Here is a 22,833-nt window from a genome sequence, read left to right on the forward strand (position 1 = left end):
TCCATGGTGTTGGCTTACAATGGTTTGAGGAAACCTTAAACAGAAGGTGTAGCTTCAAATATGATGAGGTCAGACTGTTTGTAATATTGATGGATTTGGTGTTGAAATATAATTTCATACATTTTGAAGGGGAGTTTTTCAGACAGGAAAGTGGAGTAGGTATGGGTGCATGTTTTGCCCCTACTTTTGCTAACATTGTGTTGTCTGTCTGGGAGTACAAATATATTTTTAATTTGTGTTACTCCAAGTATTGGAATTTATATAAGCATTACCTGGATGATATTTGTATTTTCTTGGCGGGCCCGGAGGACAGGTTAACTCATTCACTCCAATGGAGCTCAGGAAGTTTGCACTGTAACTTCCAATGGGTGGAGAAACAAATGCTCATATCTCTGGAACAGTAAGAATTATTAAAGAACTATAAATGGCAAAATCTTCAGCACAAACTATTTTTATAGTGGTAGTATGCTTTAGCTTCTTGGACTTGAACTGAATTTTATAAGTCACAGTAAACACAGTAACTATTACATTTGTAATACTTTGCAAACAACTTACAATATCTCAACAACCTCTCAAATTACACACATGCTGTCAGCAGCATTTTATTCATCTAGCTGAGAGCTTTCATATGAGGCTAAGGAGTTCTGTCTGTGTTACTTGGTTGTTGGGATATTTAAAAAACTGTAGAAATTGTATCTATATAAATTAATATCATAAAACAACAATTAATATCTATTTACCTGCACTAGACAGAGGTCATATATTAATGCAGTTGAGTTTGCTATTTGTAAGCTTTAAGATGAAATCTTTTAACACCTTGTACTTAGCATGGTTTTGGAATTATTGATGCAAATATTAACAAACAATATTTGATGCCTAGACACGTCAGTAGGAGTTAGCTGCAGATGTACCTAGAGGCATCACTTGGATGTAATGAGTTAATGGAATTTTTAGAATATATTAACACTACAACTCAATTTTTTAAGGATGATATAAATTATTTGGATGTTTTTATTCAAAAAGATGTAGTTAACAAAAAATTTACTTCTAGGGTTTATTGGAAGGAATTTTTTTTCTAACTCCTATTTACATTTTAATAGTGCTCATCCATAAAACAAAAAAAAAAAAAAAAAAAAAAAGAAAACAAAGGACAATTTATCCATATTTCCAGAATTACTTCCAGGGAAGAAGACTTTCTACGTGATTGTGACAGTTTAAAAAGGATGTTTTTGGCCAGAAAATACCCCCTTAGATTAGTGGAAGAAGTTTATCAAGAAGTTAGAGAAGGGAAGAAAGGTATATTTGCTCCTATTTTAGGTAAAGATGACCTATGTTGGGAAGGTGAGAGACAGGTAGTGGGATACAAGAGTTGAATCTAAGCCAGAACAAGAAGGCAGTTTTAATGATGCCTTTATTATGAATTTCAGCAGTGATGTTCCACGTATTAAGGAGGTAGTTACAAAGAACTAGTATTGGTTTGATAGTTTTTCTGAGCTGGATATTTTGTTTAGAGATACCCTGAAAATTGTATCTGGAAAAGGGTGGAATATTAACGATTTGCTAGAATGCAATAAGAACACTAACAACAAAAAAGAACGAAGGTTGAAGGTGGGGACATATAAGTGTGGGTCTTGTGCAGAATGTTCATACATCTCTAACAGAGCTTCTATCTGTATTGCTGGCAGGAACAAAAGAATATTAGATAACAATTATTGCAATTGCAATAGTGAATGGGGTAATTTATCTTGCCATCTGTAAAAAATGTAATTCCTTTTACGTGGTGAAGACAGTGCGTAGACTGAGGAAGAGAATTTACGAACATATGTACGAGATTAAGAAAAAAAGGATGAAAAGAATGATCTATAGAGGCATCAAGTTAAATTCAGTGAATCTAGCTTTATGTTCTTTGTACTTGAGGAATTTGCAAAAGACCCGGGGGGGCATGAGAAACATTGGTAGAATACATGGAAACCTACTGTCAGCTTATTTTGGAAGTGAATAGACCACCTGGTCTTAATGATAATATTTTCCTGCTCCTGTTCTTAAACGTAGGGCACCTAAAGTTATAGTGAACATGAATGGGATGTATTTTCAAAGTTTTACACACATTTATTATTTTTAATATATTTTAACATATTTTAGGGAGGATTTTAACAAGTTTTATAGTAAATGTATTTTTATATCAAATGTACATTTTTGGACATGTTATGTTATTTATTTATTCATTCTAAGGAGATGGAATGCTGTTTAGGGGTTTTCTTTTCATTATTACTTCTGCATTATTTTTTCTATTACTGTTCATATTTTTGTAATTAAGACTTTTCTCGTTAAATGGTGATGTAGGACAACTTATACGTTGTTAGGTTTATTGTGTTTCTACCATTTATTGTTCCACTATTCAAATATTTTTTACCCAGGGGAAGGCAGTGGGATGTGTTTTAGTAACCCTTATTTATTTATTTATTTATTTATTTCTCTATTTTTTTAATTATTTATTCAAGAATTAAATAAATTAAATAGAGTTTTTGTTTTTATATGTAGTTCTTCCTATATTTTTTTCCTGTTTACTGTAGTACATTTTGTACATCTTTAGGACAATTTAGTATAATTGCTTTAAGCTATTGCAGGGTTAATTTTCTATTTAGCTATGTAATTGTTTCTTTGCATTGATTGGTGGCCCAATCTAATTGATTAGTTGAGGTAGTTATTTAAGTTTGTATTGGTTTGATTGTGTTTTTTTACATATGAAGAAGTCAGAGTGTGTAGGATGAAAAATGTGGTGATTAAATTAATGTGTTTTATATTTTTTGTTTTGTTTTGTAAAACAAAGAATCTGTTTGAATTTTTACAAGCTCTCTTCTTTCCTAGTACTTGGCAGTGCCTTTTGGATTTTATAAATACAAAGATACCTACATGAAAAAAAATCATCCTTGGGTTCTGAATGTCTTTTCTTCTTGATGGCTTTAGCCAAATGACTGCTGGTCTCAGAACCACAGCAAGGGTATCTTTTAGTTTTGATTCATACCCGCCCCTGCCTGTTGCTGAGTATAGCAGTCAAATATCAGAGCAACCCAGCTCCAGTGTTTGCCTTAAATAGTAAGAGCATCTACTCATTTGCCATGTCCTATTACTTTGTGAGGAGGAAGGTGAGAGGCTGTTTTAATAAATATCATAATGTCTCAATTCTGGATTGAAATTATCATTCATTTTACTGGAAAATGTTGGGATAACTGTTTCACTAGTACTAGCAAAATATTTAATTTGCAATAATCCTAAAGATGAAACTTTTTTTCTTGCTATAAAATTGGATTTCTACCTAATTTAAAATAAAAAAATCTTAGGTTAAAATATCATTATCTCTGGAACCATAGCTTTCTGTGATATTGAGATAACCTGTGCCTAACAGCTAATACTTAAGAATAATGACATGAGGGGAATGCCTTCAGTGCATACCATCAAACTTATACATGGACAGTTTAGTCAGAAAATTGTGCCCCCAATTGCAGTCACTGGCTTAGATTGGCAACCTGATAGCATTTATAGCTCCTGGCAACTCATTTTCTTATTTTGTAAGTTATCAGGGGACTCTATATTTTAAATACAGCCTTTTGGTAATCAGATGATTGGTTGACATTCCTCCAGCAGTGACTGCTGTCTACTTTCATAATAATCTTCCCAGCAACAATTGTTATACCCCAGGCAGTGTAGCAGAGGCTGTCTTTTACAAGTGCCAGCCACTGATCACTGACTAATGATCAATACCTAGCCTACCTTCACGTATCAAAAAAGAGCAAATATTACTTCCCTGCAGCCCAACTGGCATGTCAGGAAGTAATATTAATATCCTTCCTTCTTATATAGGCTTCAACAGATTTATTTTTGTTTTACACATGGAATAACAATGTATACCTCCCAATGAAATTAATATCTTGTAGTTCACTTTAATAAGGTGGTCAGTAGCACTGTTTGTAAATCAAACTTCATAAGCATTACTCTGGTGTTCAGGTCAGAGAACAACATCAACAGTATCCTTTAGTTCTAATCCATGCCTGACCGTGCCTCTTGTTGGGCATCTCAGCCAATATCATCTGTTAAATTGTCAGCTTTGTAGACAGTCTTTGGATAATCTTCCATACAACTAATGGCCCAGCTGCATAGGCACCAATGACCCAGCTGTATAAGTAAGTCTTAGGCACTATCTTTTATTAACATTGTTTGCTGCTTTCTGGCCAGTGTTGCTTCAGTGAACAAGCTTCACATTGTCTTAGAAACAAAAACTATTACTGGAGTTAAGAAGTTGCTGTACAAATTGTAACACCCATGCTCCTCTTCAATTTTTAAAGTTGCATATCCTAATAAATTAGCAGCTACATGCTACCACCCTGTGAAAATCTGCATTACATTTACCCTTGAATGTTTTGAATTGCTGCATGATTTTGGCTTGTCCAACATGTCCAAGCTCATATAAGAAAAAAATGTTCATATAATTCCCCAGAGACCACATCGGTTTTTGAATTTTATGCAGTTTTAATCATCCAGTGGTTCTGTGTCATGTTTTATATCAATTCGTAGTCATCATCAATTCACTTGTTTCCCATTTTTACATGCCATCGTTGTATTGCATTAACTGCCACTCCTTCTCTTGATTTAGAACTACTGTCTTACCTTATTCAATAGTCATGCCTGCCTCAGGTCATCTTTCAGACAATCCAGCTATTCTTGGGTGGACATTATTACATTATTCCTGAGTCTACCAAACCTGCTTTACTAAATTGCCTTCTGCTTTCCTACACATGTGACCAAATCATCATAATCTCTTTTTCTTTACCTTCTCTGTAAATATTGCTACTTTGGCTTCTGCTCTGATATCCTTATGTCTTATTCTGTTCCACAGTGTAAATTCTACTAACCATCTCAAGCACTTTATCTCCATCACCTCAGGATTCCCAACCTGAAATGCCTTCAGTGCCCAGGTCTTGCTACCATGCAGAAGTACTAGTTACTGTTTTGTCTGTCTTACTTTTCAGCTTCTTCAGTATTCTTCTGATGCTGCAGCCCATGTGATTGTAGCTTTGATCAGCTCATTCATATAGCCACTACAATAATAGAAACGTGCTGAACATTTGCTGTTAGTACTCTGCTGTGGGAAGGACCTGCACTGTCTTCTTTGTAGTGCATCTTGTTAAGTCTGTGGTTAATAGAATGCCACCTGTTTATTAACTTCTCTCCCCAAGGTTCTAGTGTAGTTTAAGTGAAAAAATGAATAAATACCCTAAAAACTTAATACATAAATGTTTACTTCCAGGATGTTGTTACCTTTTGGAGTTTATTTAAAATTTTATATAATGTTATGCATTTTAAACTCTTCTTTCACTAGTTATTGTTCTTGTATAACTTCTATAGAGTTTTTATTGATTATATTTGGGGGAACTGAAAATTGTACAATCCCTCTTTGATTGACATCTGTTTAGTCAACAAAATTTGGTCAACTACACAGACAACACATTGGCAAGATCACACAATTTTCGTGGTAGAGAAATATGCCCTTTCTATCTGACATTGTATGATCTTGGAGTTAAGAGGTTTGGGGGTACAGGGAGGCTTGCCCCACTGCACAAAACAATATCTTATACTATTTTTTTTTAATTTTTATTTTGCATCTGTTGAGATTTTTTGTTGGGCACACACGTAGTAACATGATGACATTTTCAAAGCCGACCTTTTATGGTCGATGTTGTGAATATGGATATTTGGGTCCTGCACCCATGAATACATAGATATACACATATATATATATATATATATATATATATGTATATATATATATATATATATATATATATATATATATATATATATATATATATATATATATTCTCTTTACATGGTTCTGACTTTGCAATAATTCTAAAACTATTAACAGAAATATTTTTATAACTTAGACAAATAAATACAAGCTTCAGAATCAATTGTTCAGTAATGTTGTTTAAACCGGCTACACTGTAATTATTTATAAGTGGTAATGTTCTTCTTTACTATGTTCTAGATGGTGACATTTCATTTCCAGGAGGAGACATCAGAAATGAAAATGTAAAGTCTCACGAATTTAGCCAAGCCTTACTTTCTCAAGTTTTGGATTCTGAATCCAAACTCCCCTCCCTAGAAATTTCTATGTTTGATATGCCTTCACCTTCAGACCCCATGGATGGAACAGGTAAGTTTTTTATAACTGTGCTGCATTTTTTGATCAGCATGTTTTAACATATTCTACAGGAAACTGCAATTCATGGAGTATTTCATAAAGCAGAAATAGAAGTATACAAAGGATTAAGTTTGAATGGTGCAGTATAAAATCAAGGACACCTACACAGGATTAGAGTTTGGATCATCCTATTTTTTATTTAGTTTGTCATGTTGTTCTAGTAAATTTCCATGTTGGTGAGAATGCAAGCTTTGCTGCTCCGTACCACAATACCATAAATCGCTGTTTATTAATTTAGTTCAATAAGCAGAGATGAAAAGACAAGAAGATAAAAAGGAAGGAAAATACAGGCTCATTAATAGATTATTTTCTATTAATGTTAGGAACATTGATACCTTAAAACATTAATACTATCTGTCTATATGTATAGCAATGTGGTCCAAAAAATTAGGATAGTGTTGAATACCACTGAATGCAACAAAAATTCAAACAGGAAGGCATCATATCAGAAACATTTTTAGTTCACCAAATGAGTACAATTGCATATACTAAATATATGAGTAGCTGACAGAGGCATAAAATATTGTCACATAAACACTTGTCTGACATTATCATTATGATTTAAAGATGGCACATACAGACACATATAGCTACATATATCTAAAGCAAAAAGTGTTGTTTGCAATTTTGAAAATAGCCTATATTCATGACAGTTGTACATTATTAGGGCAATTATATTAGTGAGGCATAGAGGTAATATAGAGTTGTAGATGAAAGACCTGTTGGAGTTGGAATGAGACTTCAGTCATTTAGTTAGTTGATAATGGTAATGCCAATACTACACTGATTAGAACAGATATAGCTGTGTTGTGCCTTCCCATAGGAAGACTGAAAAAAGCTTATTAGTGTGACAGAGGAAAGCTGTGCCATTGCATTGATTGCTAGACTGGTGAAAATGAGATCTCTAATATAATTACCAAAAAGGGGTCTGGGTGAAGAATAAGTTTTCTGATTATACAATATTTGAAGAGTATACCATTCTCTGCATAATACAGAACAGGGTTTTCAAATGTAAGTACTGGTTTCATCAATCTATTGTAGAGGTCTACGTGAAACAAATGGTGCAGTTTATGAGTCAGTAAGGACAAATTTAGTCATCTTGTTATAGCTTTCTTCAAGCTTAGCAAACTGAGATGAGTGTAGATTAATTTGAATACTGGAGTCCTATAAGAAAAGGGGAGTAAGAATTACCTAGCAGTTATGGTCCTTGTATAGCAAGTCATAAATTGTCTTCTCTGTATAAAAGCAGTCACGTTTTTGATTGGTTCTAAGAGTAATCAATTTAGAATGCAGATCAAGTTTTAAATTTTAGTCAAGGGTAACACCATATATAAGGGTGTGACCTGACCTCTACAAAAGCACAATCCTGTTTCTGTCATAAACAGAGAAATGTACAGTAATTTTGCTGAGAATAAATGGATAAAAAATAAATGAGATAGACTTGGAAAATTTCAAAGAAATTCACAAGGAGATAAACTAGTACATTTATTTTAATTAACTTCTTTGGAACATGAAATGAATGACAACCACAATAAAGATATGAAACAGCTGTCCTACCTGAATTTAGAAAAAAATCAAGGTTTCTGCAATTCAAAAATATGTTGATACATTGAGAGAAGTTGTAGCTAAAAAGAAATGCATTTGTAGCTCTCAGGAAGAAATAAACAGAAAAGCAAGTTAAAAGAATTACAGAATAGAAAAAAGGAGACAGAATGATAGTGTATGTGGCAAAAATAAGTAACTTCAATACTTTATGAGTTGGTGTTGTACTGTAGCAGCAGCCCCCTTTCCCATTTTTTCTACATGGGGTTGGGGTATCATGTTAACTGTTGCCAACTCTTTTGATTCAGTGCCACACTCATGCCTTCTTCAACACTCATGACTGTCACAGATGTTCTTTCACACAATCCATTCACCTCTTTTCTGGACATCCTTGCTTCCTCTTAACTTCTTCCTGTTTGTCCCAAATCTTCCTCACCAGATTGTCTTCTGTTTTTCTGCATGTGTCCAAACCACCACAAACTGTTCTCTTTGATCTTTTCTGCAACTGGAGCTAGTTTGGCTTCTGCTCCACATTTCTTCGTCTGTCCCACAGTGTGCATCCTACCACCCTTCTCAGGCACTTAATTTCCAGCACCTCTAGCTTCTTCAACTGTTCTGCCTTTACTGCCCATGTTTCTGTACCATATAGTAGTACTGGTCGCACCACTGACTTTTACACCTTACTTTTCAGCTTCTTTGGCATTCTTCTGTCATACACTATACCTGACACTCTATGCCAATTTGCTGCAGCCCCTCTGATTCTACCTTTGATCTCTTCATTCAAATTTCCCTTCTCCTCAACCACCACTCCCAGATATTTGAAGCTGGTTACCTGTTCTACTATCTTCCTTTCTATCTCTATTCTTGGCTTCTTCTGATTTGTCCAATTTGCTGCCATTACCACTGTCTTATATGTGCTTAGTTTCATCCCATGTGACTTCAGTTTTGTATTCCATTCTCCTATCCTTTGCTGAAGTTCTAGCTCAGAGTCAGCCTATAATGCCACATCATCAGTAGGGAGGGTAGCCTATAATGCCACATCATCAGTAGGGAGGGTGGCCTAATGGTTAAGGTGTTTGCCTTACAAACAACAAGGGGTTTGGAGTCTCATCTCGATAGGGATAAGGGCTAGGAATGGAAATGGCTGGCATAGCTAGCTACTAGTACTAATATCTATCTATGAATCTGCATACAGCAACTTTGTTGATCTGTCCCCTCCGACCGGTTTGCTAATGTAGTCCATCACCAGTATGAACAGCAGTGGGCTCAGAGCTGAACCCTAGTGTACACCCATTCCCACTAGGAATCCCTGTGTGAGGCCGAACACTGTTCGTACTTGAGTCATTGGGTCCTTGTACATAGCTTGCACTAATTCTGCCAATGTTTCTGGAATTTCAAATCACTGCAGTACTGCCCAGATCAGCTTTCTTGGGACCTTGTCATATTCTTTCTGCAAGTCTAGGAATTGGCCAGTTGGACTCTCTCCTCATCTCTAGCTTGTTCTCAAATATCTGTCCCACTGCAAACATTGGGTCTATTGTGCTGCATCCTGATCTGAATCTGAATTGCTCATTTCCAATCTTACTTTCTACTACTCTGCATATCCGTTTATCAATCACCCTTTCCAGAACTTTCATGCAAGAAAGAATACTTACAAAGTATATAAAGAAGTATATAAAGACTATGCAGCTCTGGCAAGCTTTCTGAAGCTAGAAAAAGGTCCAACATATATAGTTGTTGTCACAATGAGACTCATACATATCTCAACAAATAAGCCTCTAAGGCAGAACACATCAAATGTCTTGGTAATAGGTGACTCCATAGTGAGACACACAGATGTTCCCCTCACCAGACTGAACAAGGAGAAGGTCATAGTCAGCTGCCTATCAGGTGCCAGGATCCAACAAATCACGCATGCACTCAAGTCAGTCAACAACAAGTACCATTATATCTCTGTCATAGTCCATGTTGGAGTGAATGAAATGAGACGTACCTCTCTGGACTATATGAAAAGAGACATGACAGAGCTCTCTGATTATGTGTCCTAGAGAGATATGTCCCTAGCCCTAAGCAGTATCTTACCCTCACCCATGATGACGGCACAATATAAACAGAAACTGATTGATTTCAACAGTTGGTTCAGCTTCTAGTGTCAGTCCAGGAGGATCCAGTATCTGTCAGCCTGGGAGGATATGGTAGACAGACTTTGCTGCTTTGCTAGAGCTGGTCTGCTCCTGCTCCCCCCGCAGGCTTTCAGACTCCGGCAAACACCCTTGCCTCCCCCATAATGCCTTTTTTTAGGCAATGTCAAAACAGCAAATTTTCCAGTGTAACAAAATCTAATCAAGGCAGAATCAGGGCCATGCTGCTTAATGCTAGGAGTTTAAACATGAAACTGCACTCCCTGGAAACACTCCTCACCTAAGAGGACGCTGATGTCTGTCCAGTTACCGAAACATGGTTCAAAGCTACTGAGAGCACCCCAGACGTGCAAGGCTACAATGCCTTCCACACGATCAGACCTCAAAATGAGCACGAGGGAACCAAAGGTGAAGGTGTATCCATCTTCATTAAAATGAAATACACTTCAAGACTGGTCAAACAGTATCCCATATCCCAAAGCATACCTGACACCAGTCCTCCACCTAGTATCTCCAGAGAACAGATCATCTCTGAACTCGCCAAAGACAAAAGCATAGCCTCAAGGAGACGAGATAATATTCTAGGATATTTACTAAACAATCTAAAACAAGAACTAGCATACCCACTTGGCATTCTCTTTAATCATAGCTTGAAAACTGGCTATGTATCTGCAGAATGGAGAACAGCAACAGTAATCCCCCTGCACAAGGGGGGGGCATCAACTGACGCTGGGAATTACAGAACCAAAAGTCTAACCAGCCTCTTCTGCAAGGCCATAGAAAGAATTTTAATGGACCTTATCAACAAGGACATAGTCGACCGCCAAACACTGGACCCAACCCAGTTTGGCTTTATTATGGGTAGATCATACTTATTACTTCTGGTAGACTTTTTGAGAATGTCAAAAAAGCCATGGACAAAGGTAAGACAGTGTGCACAGCCTATCTCAACCTTGCCAAGGCTTTTGACATAATTCCCCACTCTAGGGATTAACCCTTACATTACTAGATGGATAGCCAACTGGCTCAACTACAGAACACACACTGTCAGAATTGGTGACTCCACCTAAACCAGTAGACCCATCGCCAGTGGAATACCACAAGGGTCTGTGCTGGGCCCCTTACTGTTTGGCATCTATTTCTCAGAAGTTCAGTAGTAAAGAAAGCCTTCTACATAGCGCACCTCATAAGCAAGATTATAACATCCAGGTCAAGGGAGGTTATAACTCCATTGTACTTGACTCTCATCAGACCACTAATAGAGTATAATGCACCCTTTTGTATGTATCTCACCAGACACTTGCAGCAGCTGGGGAGACCTCAGAGGTTTCTCACTAAGACAGTACAGGGACTCCAAACCATGACCTACATGGATAGACAGGCTGAAAGCCCTTTCACTTTATCTGTATCTTATAGGCTGCTGAGAGGTGATGTGTGCCTGGCCTATAGGGCAATCTCCAACCCTGTCCTTATGGAAATGCTGCACATCCGCAAGTCAAATGGTCAAGGGTCACTCACTCTAAGATCTCAACCTAGCTTCTGACTATGATGCCCGTGCACTGACCCAGTAATCAAGGAGCCTCAATCCTCACCACTAACAGCAGTGAGGGGCATCCACATTGGGAAGGATAACAAATACAAACACAGTAAAGTACAATTTCCCTTAAGAGCACACAGAGATCACAGTCAGTCTGGGGCTGGTTTCTCCCTTTCTCTCCGGATCTGCAATAAGACTTCCTACTGGCACAGCTATAGGGTACATATTTCAGCTGAGTAGTCAAGCCAAAACCTCCAGTGCCCTCTGTGTCCAACCAGTGCTTCGTGTCCCTGCCCAAGTAGCTGACACACACACACTTTGAGATTTGGTTTATATACAAACACACAGACATTCCTGGAGAAGGCTGGCACAGGTTCTCCAGCTATGCCCCCTTCTGCCAGGCTATAAGGTAGTAATCACTGCCACCAACTACTCTTATCAGCTACTAAAAAGGCCCTTACCAAAGGGTGTCCAATTATTACTGTGCAATATTATTATCCAATTAGTAAGTGTGATGAACAGCAAGGCTTATTTGGAGTGGCTTTCTACAGTATCACTATATACATGCAAGTACTCTAGAGCTTAAATTATCTCTACACAAACAGCCACAGTTTAAAGGTTTAAACATATTTAATAATAAATAATAAAAACATAAGACAAATCTTCTCAATTCAACACAGTGGTAGTCAAGAGTTCAGAAATCACAGGAAAATGCTTAAAATAATTCTGTAGAATAGTCTGACATAAATATACAAAACATCTAGATTAAATCTGACTAAATTGCTATCTAATTCGAAGACCAATCACAGTTCTAAATAAGCTTACATATAGAGCAAAGGCAGAATACTGGTGAGTGGTCAGTTCTTCAGACAAAATCCAAAATGCTTTCACTGATGACTCACTTTAGATTAAATTATTCTTGACCTTTTTCTGGTTTCCAGGCTACCAGAAGCTCTAAATTTACATTTCTTAGTTTTCTTAGTAAGCTTGCACTTGGCCAGGAAGTCATAACAACAAAATACATTATACATGTAAAACCTTGCAATTAGCTCTGGTTTCAAAACAATAGAAGGAATTCCTCAGTCCAGACATTATGTCTCTGAGCTTTCATACAATGCTTGACATCAGATTTCTTCCAGCAGAGTGCACTGTGGTTAAATTTCTGAAGTTCAACATTTAAAACAGTTTTCTTACATTTAAGAGGACAAGCCTGTGGATTATATTCATATTTACAATGACATAGAATTATTTACAAAATTCTTTCTAGCTAGGCTGGCAGCCTTCACATTTCTTGTTAGGTCTATCTGAGTATACCTTACCCCATTCCCTGTCTTGAGAGCCCATCTGCGTTGGTGTTGCTAACCCCACTGTGGTGCTGCACTGACATATCATATGCTTGCAACCCTAGACTCCATCTTAGCAACTTGGCATTTTGCTGGCTGGCTCAGTGTAACCATGTTAGGTTATTGTGACCTGTGAATTTTCTTTCATACAGATAAGGCTGAAGTTTCTGCAGTACCCACACTATGGCTAGACATTCCCTTTCTACAGCTGCATAGCACTACTCCCTGGGTTGGAGCCTATGACTGAGATAAACCACTGGGTGCTCTTCTCCCTCTGAAGAAATCTGGGCCCCTCCCCATGGTTTGAAGCATTTACCTGCACAACAAATTATTTGCTGTAATCTGGACTGGCTAACACAGGGGGTCCTCCCAAAGTTTCTTTAAGCTTCTGGAATGTCTGCTTTTTCCTTGTCAGGTCTGTGAGGGGGTCAGCTATGGTACTATAACTGGGGAACAAACTTTCTGTAGTTCCCTGCTGTCCCTAAGAATGCCCTCAGCTGCTTTTTGGTAACAGGTGCAGGCCATGCCTGAATGGCTTCCACTTTGGGAGGTTCTGTCCTGATCTTACCACTCCCCACTCTATGTCCCAGGTAGGAGACCTCTGCCATACCTATCTGACATTTGCTCAGCTTAATGGTCAACCCTGCCCTCTGTAGTCTTCCCAGCACCTCCTGACATGTTGAAGGTGCTCTTGCCAGGAATGGCTGTAGAAGGCAATATCATCTAGGTAAGCAAGGTCAAACCCTCCTGCTAGGATATGATCTACCAGCCTCTGGAAAGTTGCTGGGGGTATTTTTCATCCCAAAGGGCATTTTTGTGAACTCATACAAAGGAGTCACAAAGGCTGAACTCTCTCTAGCACTGGGAATCAAGGGCACCTGCCAGTAACCCTTGATGGTAAGATACTTAACCCCACCCAGCTGCTCTAGGGCTTCATCTGTTCTAGGCATGGGGTAAGCATCCGACTCTGTGTGACTATTTAATTTCCTGTAGTCCACACAGAAACTGGTGCTGATATTCTTCTTTGACACCAGCACCACTGGGGAGGCCCAGGGACTGCTGGACTCTTGAATTACCCCTAGTTCCAACATCTCCTGTAGCTCCTCCCTCAGAGTCTGGTTGACTCTCTCAGGCACCATATAAGGGGCCTGCCTAATAGGTCTTTGGGGTTCTGTATCCACCTGGTGCTGCACCAGGACCTGCAGTACCCTGTTACATCTCTGTAAATTCCAGGCCAATAGAAATTCTGTATAAGACATCTCTTTGTACGTTTTATGCCCATAAGACCTGCAAAGGGAATATTATGGGCTATGGCTAGAAGTGCCAGACAGTAGACTCTGGGCACTACCAACTGCTGTATCCTCTCACCTTCTAGCCCTTCTAGCCTCCCTCAGGAGTCCACTCACTATACAGTAACCCTATCCCAGTATGCAGATTCCCCCTTCCCTTGAGAATCAGGTGCCTCACTAGCTACCTGCCTCAGGCCTTGTAATGTAGGGTCTGAGAGCTGAGCCTGTCTCAACTCTCTCTTTGTAACCCTTCCCATCTCCCCTTCCACAGGGAGTCTGGCATCCTCTGACAGCAGTGCCTCACTGTCAGCCTGGGTACTACTACTCACCTCTACCTTTGCAGTCACTCAGTCCAAGGGAACATTGGTACCCACAAGCATCTGTGGCTCACCTTCAGTCTCACTGCTACAGCATAGCTCCCTCCCTGAAGTAACCACCTCAACAGTCCTGACTGCAAGTATGCGGCCTGTCTGGGTCTTCCCCAGGCTACCAGACCCACATGCTTGTCTCAAAGTCTGACTGCGTGTAACTGCATTAACACATAGTAATGCCTTATCAAAATCATTCCCTATTAGGACATCTGCAGGGATATCCTCAAGCACACCTTCTTGCTGGCTTCCTTTTCCACCATCTCAGTCAAGGTGAACCCTAGCCAAATGTATTTTAAATGGGGTCCCTCCTAAAGCTCTGACTGGAGTAGATTCCCCAGGCAAGTAGTGCTCCCCTGTAATCATTGCAGGCTTCACAATGGCTATGTCAGAGGCTGTGTCTCTCTTAGCAATGTCCTCTTTGCCATTCGCTGTGGTAGGATATAACCTCTTGTGGTAGTTTGGTACCCTTGCTGTCTCAAGACAACCTACTGTTGGCATTTTGTCTTTCCCACTTACTGGCTCTCTCACCTTTTGTTCCCCACCTTGCCTACATGGACATCCATATGCCACATGGCCCCACTGGTTGCATTCAAAACATTTAACCCTAAGTCCTGGACATGTACCTGGACTAGTGGCTTCCTTTCGTACTGGCAGATTCTATTGGGGCAGTCTGAGCTGCCCACCATGGGTTCCTTTAGACCCATGAGCATGACTGGGGGTCCCTTTCCTGTGCAGGGATGCCCTGCTTGCTAGGTATAGATCTCCCTTCTTCCCCAATTCATCTGAAGTAGCACATTGTCTATCAGCTAACCAGATCCTCATGTCCTCAGGCAAAATGATAAGGGCTTGTTTCATCACCAAAAGGTCTGCCAGCCCTTCAAAAGTGATGACCTGACATCCACTCACCCACCTATGAAAACAAGTGCTCAGTTCAGCAACATATTCCCACACACTTTCCTCTGCCTTGCGTCTGTGCTCACAAAACTTTTTCCTATAAGTTTCAGGTGTTAGCTTAAAACATTCCAACAGACAATTCTTAACAGCAGTATAATCAAAGAATTCATGATGCGAAAGTTTAGACAACACAGTTACAGCTTTACCATGGAGTAAGGGGGGGTCAAGAACTGTACCCAGAGCCTTTAGTCAACATCATACTGTTTACATACCCTCTCAAACATATGAATGAAACTATCAAAATTATCCTCCTCTGTAAATTGCGGAAAAAATTTGCTGACCTTTTGTGCTTTTGGGGTCCAGTTACTCCCTTCACCATTACCTCCATTATTCTGGCGAAGACTCAGCATGTTTGAGAGGGTATGTAAACAGTATGATGTTGACCAAACCCTCATGGAAAAGGAGATATTTTACCAAAAGAATATAAAAGAAGTTTATTTATTTCTTAAGAGATTTTGGAAAAATTACAATAAAATATACTGGTGCTGAAAAAGAAAAAAATGACAGCTGTGGAATGTGAATGAGACAGAAGACAAAAGAAAGCAGCTGGACTATTCAGCTAGCAAAAAACAGTGGGGGGAACATGGCACAAAACTAAGAAACTGGTATAGTAGTAGAAGTATTTTGTTGGTGCATTTTTCTTCACAGATAACAGTGGGTACAGAAAAAACAACTTTGATCTCAGCAATAGTTTACGCTAAGTAATGAGTTTTTGAAAGTTGAAGGTGTTAATGATGGTTTTGAATAGATGAACTGTATATAACATTATAAACAGTACATTAACAAAGGTCATAATATCTCCTAGCTATGCTTTAATTATATGTTATTTCATGTTTAAAACATTCTTGCGAGGGTTGATTTCGATTATAATTATTCATATCTTGGTTTAATAAGGTTAAGGGCAGAGGATTCCATGTATGTTATTGTTTGGCATGTGTATAATACTAAGCAGTAATCAAAAAATAGTAATAAAATGGGAATGAGTCAGATTCTTGTGCAACTTTCATTTAGTTAATTTCTGTTTATATAGATTAACATTACTGTTGATATTATATATTGGATTTTTAATTGAATATAATTCTAAAAATGGTGTTTCATTTGTCTTAGTACGTTTATGCATAATTACACGCTTCACCTTTACTACTAAATGAACAATTAATAATTCAAAACTCTGGATGTAAATGCAAGTGATCTAGTTTTATTTCACTTTGTGAATTTATTTCGTGTTGGCTTGAATTTTTTGAGTCTAAACATGTTTTCCTCAGAAAGTAATTTTTGGTACAAGCTGAATGCAAAATTTGAAGACATGCATGCTGCCATCCTATTTTTTAGTTCTAGTGTATTCATTTGTAGTTATCCAAGGCTTGAAGAGCAGAAAACAGGAAGTAATTCAAAACTGTGTTTTAATTCTAATCATACATTTTCACAAAGAAGTTGAAATGTCATGAAGGACACTAATATTAGCGAAGACATTTGCTAAATCTGGAAGTTAGAAGCTATTTTTATTAATCTGATAGAATTTAGTTTCTAAATAAGTATTCATAGTTAATAATGTAGAGTTAAGTCAATGTTATATATAAGAAAAATTAATAAACGATTTTGAGGAAGGGGTCAAACTATATTAAAATGAATCAACTGTGTAGCTTATAAAACAAACTGGGGATGATTAGTGTTTTTTTTTGTTGACTGAAGTTATAGACTATAATTGTGTTTTTATTAATAGTAGAAATATATGTGTTTGATATTGAAATAGTACCAAAAGGAGAGTCTGTTGGCTTAAGACAGCCTTTTATGTAGAAAGTTACTTAGAATATTTGCTCAATCATTAAACAGTGTGTTTAAGAATTGTTATATTGCCTGAAGTTTTATTTATAGTTTATGTTTGAGCTAAGTGAGGTGATACTATTTACAGGAATGTATATAGTTTTATATGTGCATTTTTGAGTTATAATAAAACAAAGCATGTTTGCAGCAGATATTGTAGAACAAAATTAATTGTTTTATTAGGTTGAAACCTGAAAGCATGTGGATGCTGCATGAACTCATCCAGCATAGTGGAGAGGATGAAAGTAATTTTAAGCATAATAGCAAAATCTGATTGATTTAATTCTTACTTCACTGTAAGTGGTTAAGAAGACCATGGGGGAAGAAGGAGTTTAAACATAAATCCAGATTATTATTATTATTATTATTATTATTATTATTATTATTATCATTATTATTAATAATCTTAGTGTGAGTAGCTCAATAGGTAGCACACTTTCCTTTGGTGCTGGAAGCAAAGTAAGTGGTTCTATTCCCAATCTAGGTGATTGGATTACTGACACTGTAGTACACTACAGGGAATTATGGGTGTGCTGCTGTCCTTCAGATGAGATGTTAAACCAGAGTCCCACAGTACATATCAAACAGAACAGGAGTCCTTTATTAAACACCATATGTATCATATCTACAGTGTTTACATATTATACATTATTTACATCTTTTGCATGTCTACAATCTACCTAAATTTGTCAGTACATTAATTCTGTTTATTTACATTCCTCGTCTGCCCCTGACTTTATCTACAATGAAAATCATATTTTCTACAATATTTCTGACAGTAACCATTTTCCGTTAAATTTTATCTCATTTAATCTTTCGTTCCATATAGTCCACATTGTATGAAACATTTTTATCTAGTTTCTTAGCATCTTTTCCTCCTTTATTACCATAATAACCATATTCTAACATATCCATATTTACATACTTCATTCTTTTAGTACCTTCCTCAACCTTATTTTCCCATAATTTCTTCACCCTTTTCCAACTCAAAAAAAAAACACATTTTGCATTGTTTAACTTACCACAGTAATTACATACTCTTTCTTCTAGTTTTACATGGCATATTCATTTTTAGTGGCAAGAGTAAGGGATGTTCTCTAATGCCATGGCCAAACTTTCCCTAGTAGTAGCAGTATAAATACCAGTTAATATCCGCCTGAAAAGAGTCCGCTAGCCTAGTGTTACTAACTCAGGCAACAGAAGATAAACAAAAATTCTCATGGAATATTTAGTTCAGTTTCTTGAGCTATAAACATGGAAAATATTTTCAAATATTGTGTGAGGGTGGACCAATACTAGTACCTTAAGAAACAAAGTTAAAGTCAAATGGTATAACATTCTGCAACACAGACGAATGAAGATTTTTAATTTCTTGATCTGTTTTTACATTCATTTTAACAATCTGTATCTGCATCAGATAGGGTCTTTAACGGTATACTAGTAATTCAAGTAAATTGCATTTTGGAATTTAAGTGGACTAACTGTTGGTATTAAATTGTAGTTTATTTTTTCTTATGTGATGTGTGTTTGTCAGACTAGTTCAGGACTTGTTTGCATTCAGGCAGTTTGAGGCCAGTCAGCTACACAGCTAAAGGTCTAAATCCACTGTATTTGTTGTTGTCCCCTGCTTTTGTTACTTTGACAACATAAATCCCCCCTCCTCATTTATTAGGTGCTGTCATTAAGTATCATTCAAGTCCAAACTGGCCACATCTACCAAAGACAATCCACATCTACTAAAGACAGTCATAAGGCTTTCTACACATATGTCCACAATCTCAAGGGAAGCACCCAGATATGCTCAAAACTGGTGGTCAAGAACACCACATACACAAACCTTGTAGATATAGCCAATCTACTGGCAGACAGGTTCAGTGAAAATTTCATTCCTCTGTCCCACAGTCAGTAAAACAGGACATCCTCGGTACCTGCCCACCTCCTCTTATCTCTAGGGAGCAAGTCATCACTGCCCTCTGAAAGGCAAAAAATACAGCCTCCATGGGACCCGATAACAGGCAGGAACTTGCAGCACCATTAGGCACCCTATTCAACCAAAGCCTGAGTACCGGCTTCATCCCAGCCTAGTGGAGGATAGCTAGTGTCATCCATTTGCGGAAAGGTGGAGCATCTACCGATCTAGGAAAATATAAACCCATCAGCCTAACTAGCCTGATCTGCAAGGTCATGGAATGGACCCACCTAGTCAAAATAGGGGAAGCCACCTCAAGTAGTAGACCTATATACCCCAGGGATCGGTCTTGAATCCTCTGCTGTTTGAGATATACTTCTAAGAGGTGCAGGCCAAATCTAGTGGGCTATGGCTGACCAAGTTTGCAGATGACTGCAAGCTGGGTGCTGTCATCACTTCCCCTTGTGATGTGGATATCTTCCAAGTGGGTCTCACCCAAACAAATGACTGGTGCCAGAAACATGGCCTCAAACCAAATACCAAATAATGCATCATCATCCCTTTTGGGGAGAATGACATCCCCACAGATTTTCACATGGATAATAAGGCACTAAGCATGCAATCAATAATGAGGGACTTGGGAACCCAGATTGATAGCAAACTGACTTTTGACCACCATATTGCCTCCATTGTATGAAAAGCTTTCTAGATGGCCCACCTCATTAGTAAGGGTATCTCATCCAGGCACAAGGTGGTCATAACATCCCTGTATTCTTACCTTATAAGACCAATTATTGAATACAATGCCCCTTTCAGCTTGTACCTCACAAAGCACATGCAGCAGCTGGAGAAACCACAGGGATTCTTCACCCGGAGAATCCAGGGCCTCAAACATCTACCCTACACATATAGGCTAAAAGCCCTGTCCCTCTATTCAGTCTCCTACGGACTCCTCAGAGGTGACCTCTGTCTGGCATAGAAAAAAAGCAATCTCAGACCCTGCCCTGATGGAATTGTTGCATATCTGCAAGTCAAGCTCCCCTCGAGTAACCCACACGAGTGACCTCACCTTGGTCTGTGACATCAATAGGACTTGTTGGCAGGACAGATTTGTGTCCTAGAGGCTCCTCCTTTTGTGGAATAGACTTCCTCTCCACGTTAAGCAAAGTACCTCATTAAACCTTTTTAAGCAAAACCTGGTTAACTAGATGGGGAACAGAAAATATACCCCTGGGATTCCACCTATGTCCCTGCTGGAAAGTGGCATAGGGTGCTGACTTGTTGGAACATGGGTTAAATTCTTGGCTAGGCTTGTAAGGACCTCAGGGCCAGTAGCCTAGTAACTTCCTATGATTGTTTTACAAAGTCTCTCCCCTTAAGCTATTCGCTGGGCTAAGTGACCTTAGATATAATTGCTTAATATTGAATGTAATGATATTGCTTTACTACTAAATGAGCAATTAATAATTCAAAACTCTGGATGTAAATGCAAGTGATCTAGTTTTATTTCACTTTGTGAATTTATTTCGTGTTGGCTTGAATTTTTTGAGTCTAAACATGTTTTCCTCAGAAAGTAATTTTTGGTACAAGCTGAATGCAAAATTTGAAGACATGCATGCTGCCATCCTATTTTTTAGTTCTAGTGTATTCATTTGTAGTTATCCAAGGCTTGAAGAGCAGAAAACAGGAAGTAATTCAAAAATAGAAGTTATGTTCTTACCATAACGTTCCATGTTAGTTGTCTTCTTCTCGCCTTCTTCTTGCTGGATGGGTTCTCGGCCACTCTAAAAGCTCAAGAGTTGGTTCCACCGGCTCGAGGCTCCCCTTATATCCCACAATGCTAGGCGTGAGTTACCTCAGATCTCATTTGTAAGCTAGGCCCAGCTTATAATAATAAAAGAATAACTAGAAACAAATTCCACTTCTATAAACAAGGGAGAAGAGAAGGGTGACCTATATCCTGATCCAGGAAAATATGCACAGCAGCATATACCTAAAGTAAAGAGGTGGTAGAAAGAGAGGTCACAATCAAACTCATCTAGGTCTGTCCGGGCCAGGGGGAAGGAGGGTGGGACGCAAGAAGAAGGCGAGAAGAAGACAACTAACATGGAACGTTATGGTAAGAACATAACTTCTATATGTTAAGTTGTCTATCTCGCCTTCATTCTTGCTGGATGGGACCGTCCTAGCACCTTGTCCCGGTGGCCTAACGGAACAGACTCTTGAGAACAGTGGAACCAAAGTTAGCTCTATGCCTAGAAGCTAAATCCAACTTATAATGAGAAATGAAAGTGTGAGGAGTAGCCCAAGTAGCCGCTGCACAAATGGTGTCAATAGGCAGTCTGTCTTGGAAGGCTATAGAAGTAGCCAAAGCTCTGGTGGAATGGGCTTTAGGTTTGTTAGGCAGCTTTTGGTGTCTAATTTCATAAACAAGGGAAATCAGAGATGTTAGCCATCTAGATAATGATACCTTTGAAACTGAAAGTCCCTTTCTGCCTTCTGCATAAGAGACAAACAGCTGGTCAGATTTTCTGAATTGTTTGGTTCTATCCAAATAGTACCTTAACTGACGATGAACATCTAGCCAATGCAATTTTTGTTCAGACCTGTTAGAATATTCTGGGAAAAACACAGGGGGGGCCATGCTTTGTTTCAGGTTAGACGAGGCTATCTTAGGTAAAAAGGACGGTTGGTTCAGAAGATACCCTGTCCTTATGGAACAACAGATAAGGAGGTCGACAGCTGAGTGCATGAAGTTCTGAAACTCTTCTAGCTGAAGTAATAGCTACCAGAAAGAGTGTCTTCCATGATAGCAATTTTAAAGAACAGGAGGCTGCAGGTTCAAAGGGAAGAATCAAAGAACTAAGAACTAAATTTAGGTCCCAAGGAGGAGGAGGATTTCTTATAGGAGGTTTGAGTAGAAAAACTCCCTTCAAAAAGGCTTTGCAAAGCTTGTGGGACATTATGGCAGACTCTGAAATGCCCACATGAAAGTTAGAAATAGCTGCCAATTGAACTTTAAGAGTAGAAGGAGATGAACCTGCATGGAAGAGTTCAGCTAGAAAGTCAAGGACCATTTGGATGGAAGCAGTGAAAGGATCTATGTCCCTTCCTTGAGCCCAATAGGCGAAACGTTTCCACTTACTCAAATAAATCTTTCGAGTGGAAGATTTATGGGAAGCTATCAAAATATCTCGAACAGAGTGAGATATTTGAGGAAGCCTGGCTACGGTTGGAATAGGAGGAACCAAGCAGTGAGGTTCAGAGAGAGAAGGGAGCGATGAAACTGACCCGACTGATGGATCAAAAGATCTGGAACTAGGTCCAGATGCCAAGGTCGCTCCAACAGAAAATGATGTAGAAAGGGGAACCAAACTTGTCGAGGCCAGTAAGGAGCAATGAGGATCAACGAGGCCTTCTGAGCGATAGCTTTCTGTATCACTTGAGAGATTAGTGGGAAGGGAGGAAATGCATACAGAAGTCCCCGGGGCCAAACTTGGACTAGAGCGTCTCTGCTGGGCTGGCCTGGTAAAGGAAATAGGGTGAAATAATCTCTGCACTTGCTGTTTTGGGGAGTAGCAAAAAGGTCGCAGCAAGGCTGACCCCACTTGAGAAAAATTTCTCTCACAACAGAGTCTTTCAGAGACCACTCGTGAGGCAT

At 38.5% G+C, this 22,833-nt stretch overlaps 1 protein-coding gene across 3 annotated transcripts in view; it reads left to right on the forward strand.

Moving 5' to 3' along the window:
* PHACTR1 (phosphatase and actin regulator 1) overlaps positions 1-22,833 on the forward strand; it is a 1,877,004-nt gene that overhangs the window by 862,512 nt on the left and 991,659 nt on the right. For all 3 annotated transcript variants that reach the window (XM_044064898.1, XM_044064897.1, XM_044064899.1), the window contains one exon: positions 6,047-6,214. In XM_044064898.1, the coding sequence (XP_043920833.1) occupies positions 6,047-6,214 (168 nt within the window). The remainder of the gene's footprint in view (positions 1-6,046; positions 6,215-22,833) is intronic.

Source organism: Protopterus annectens, chromosome 3.part0, assembly GCF_019279795.1.
Source record: "Protopterus annectens isolate FY-2018-M chromosome 3.part0, PAN1.0, whole genome shotgun sequence".
Taxonomy (NCBI): Eukaryota; Metazoa; Chordata; order Ceratodontiformes; family Protopteridae; genus Protopterus; species Protopterus annectens.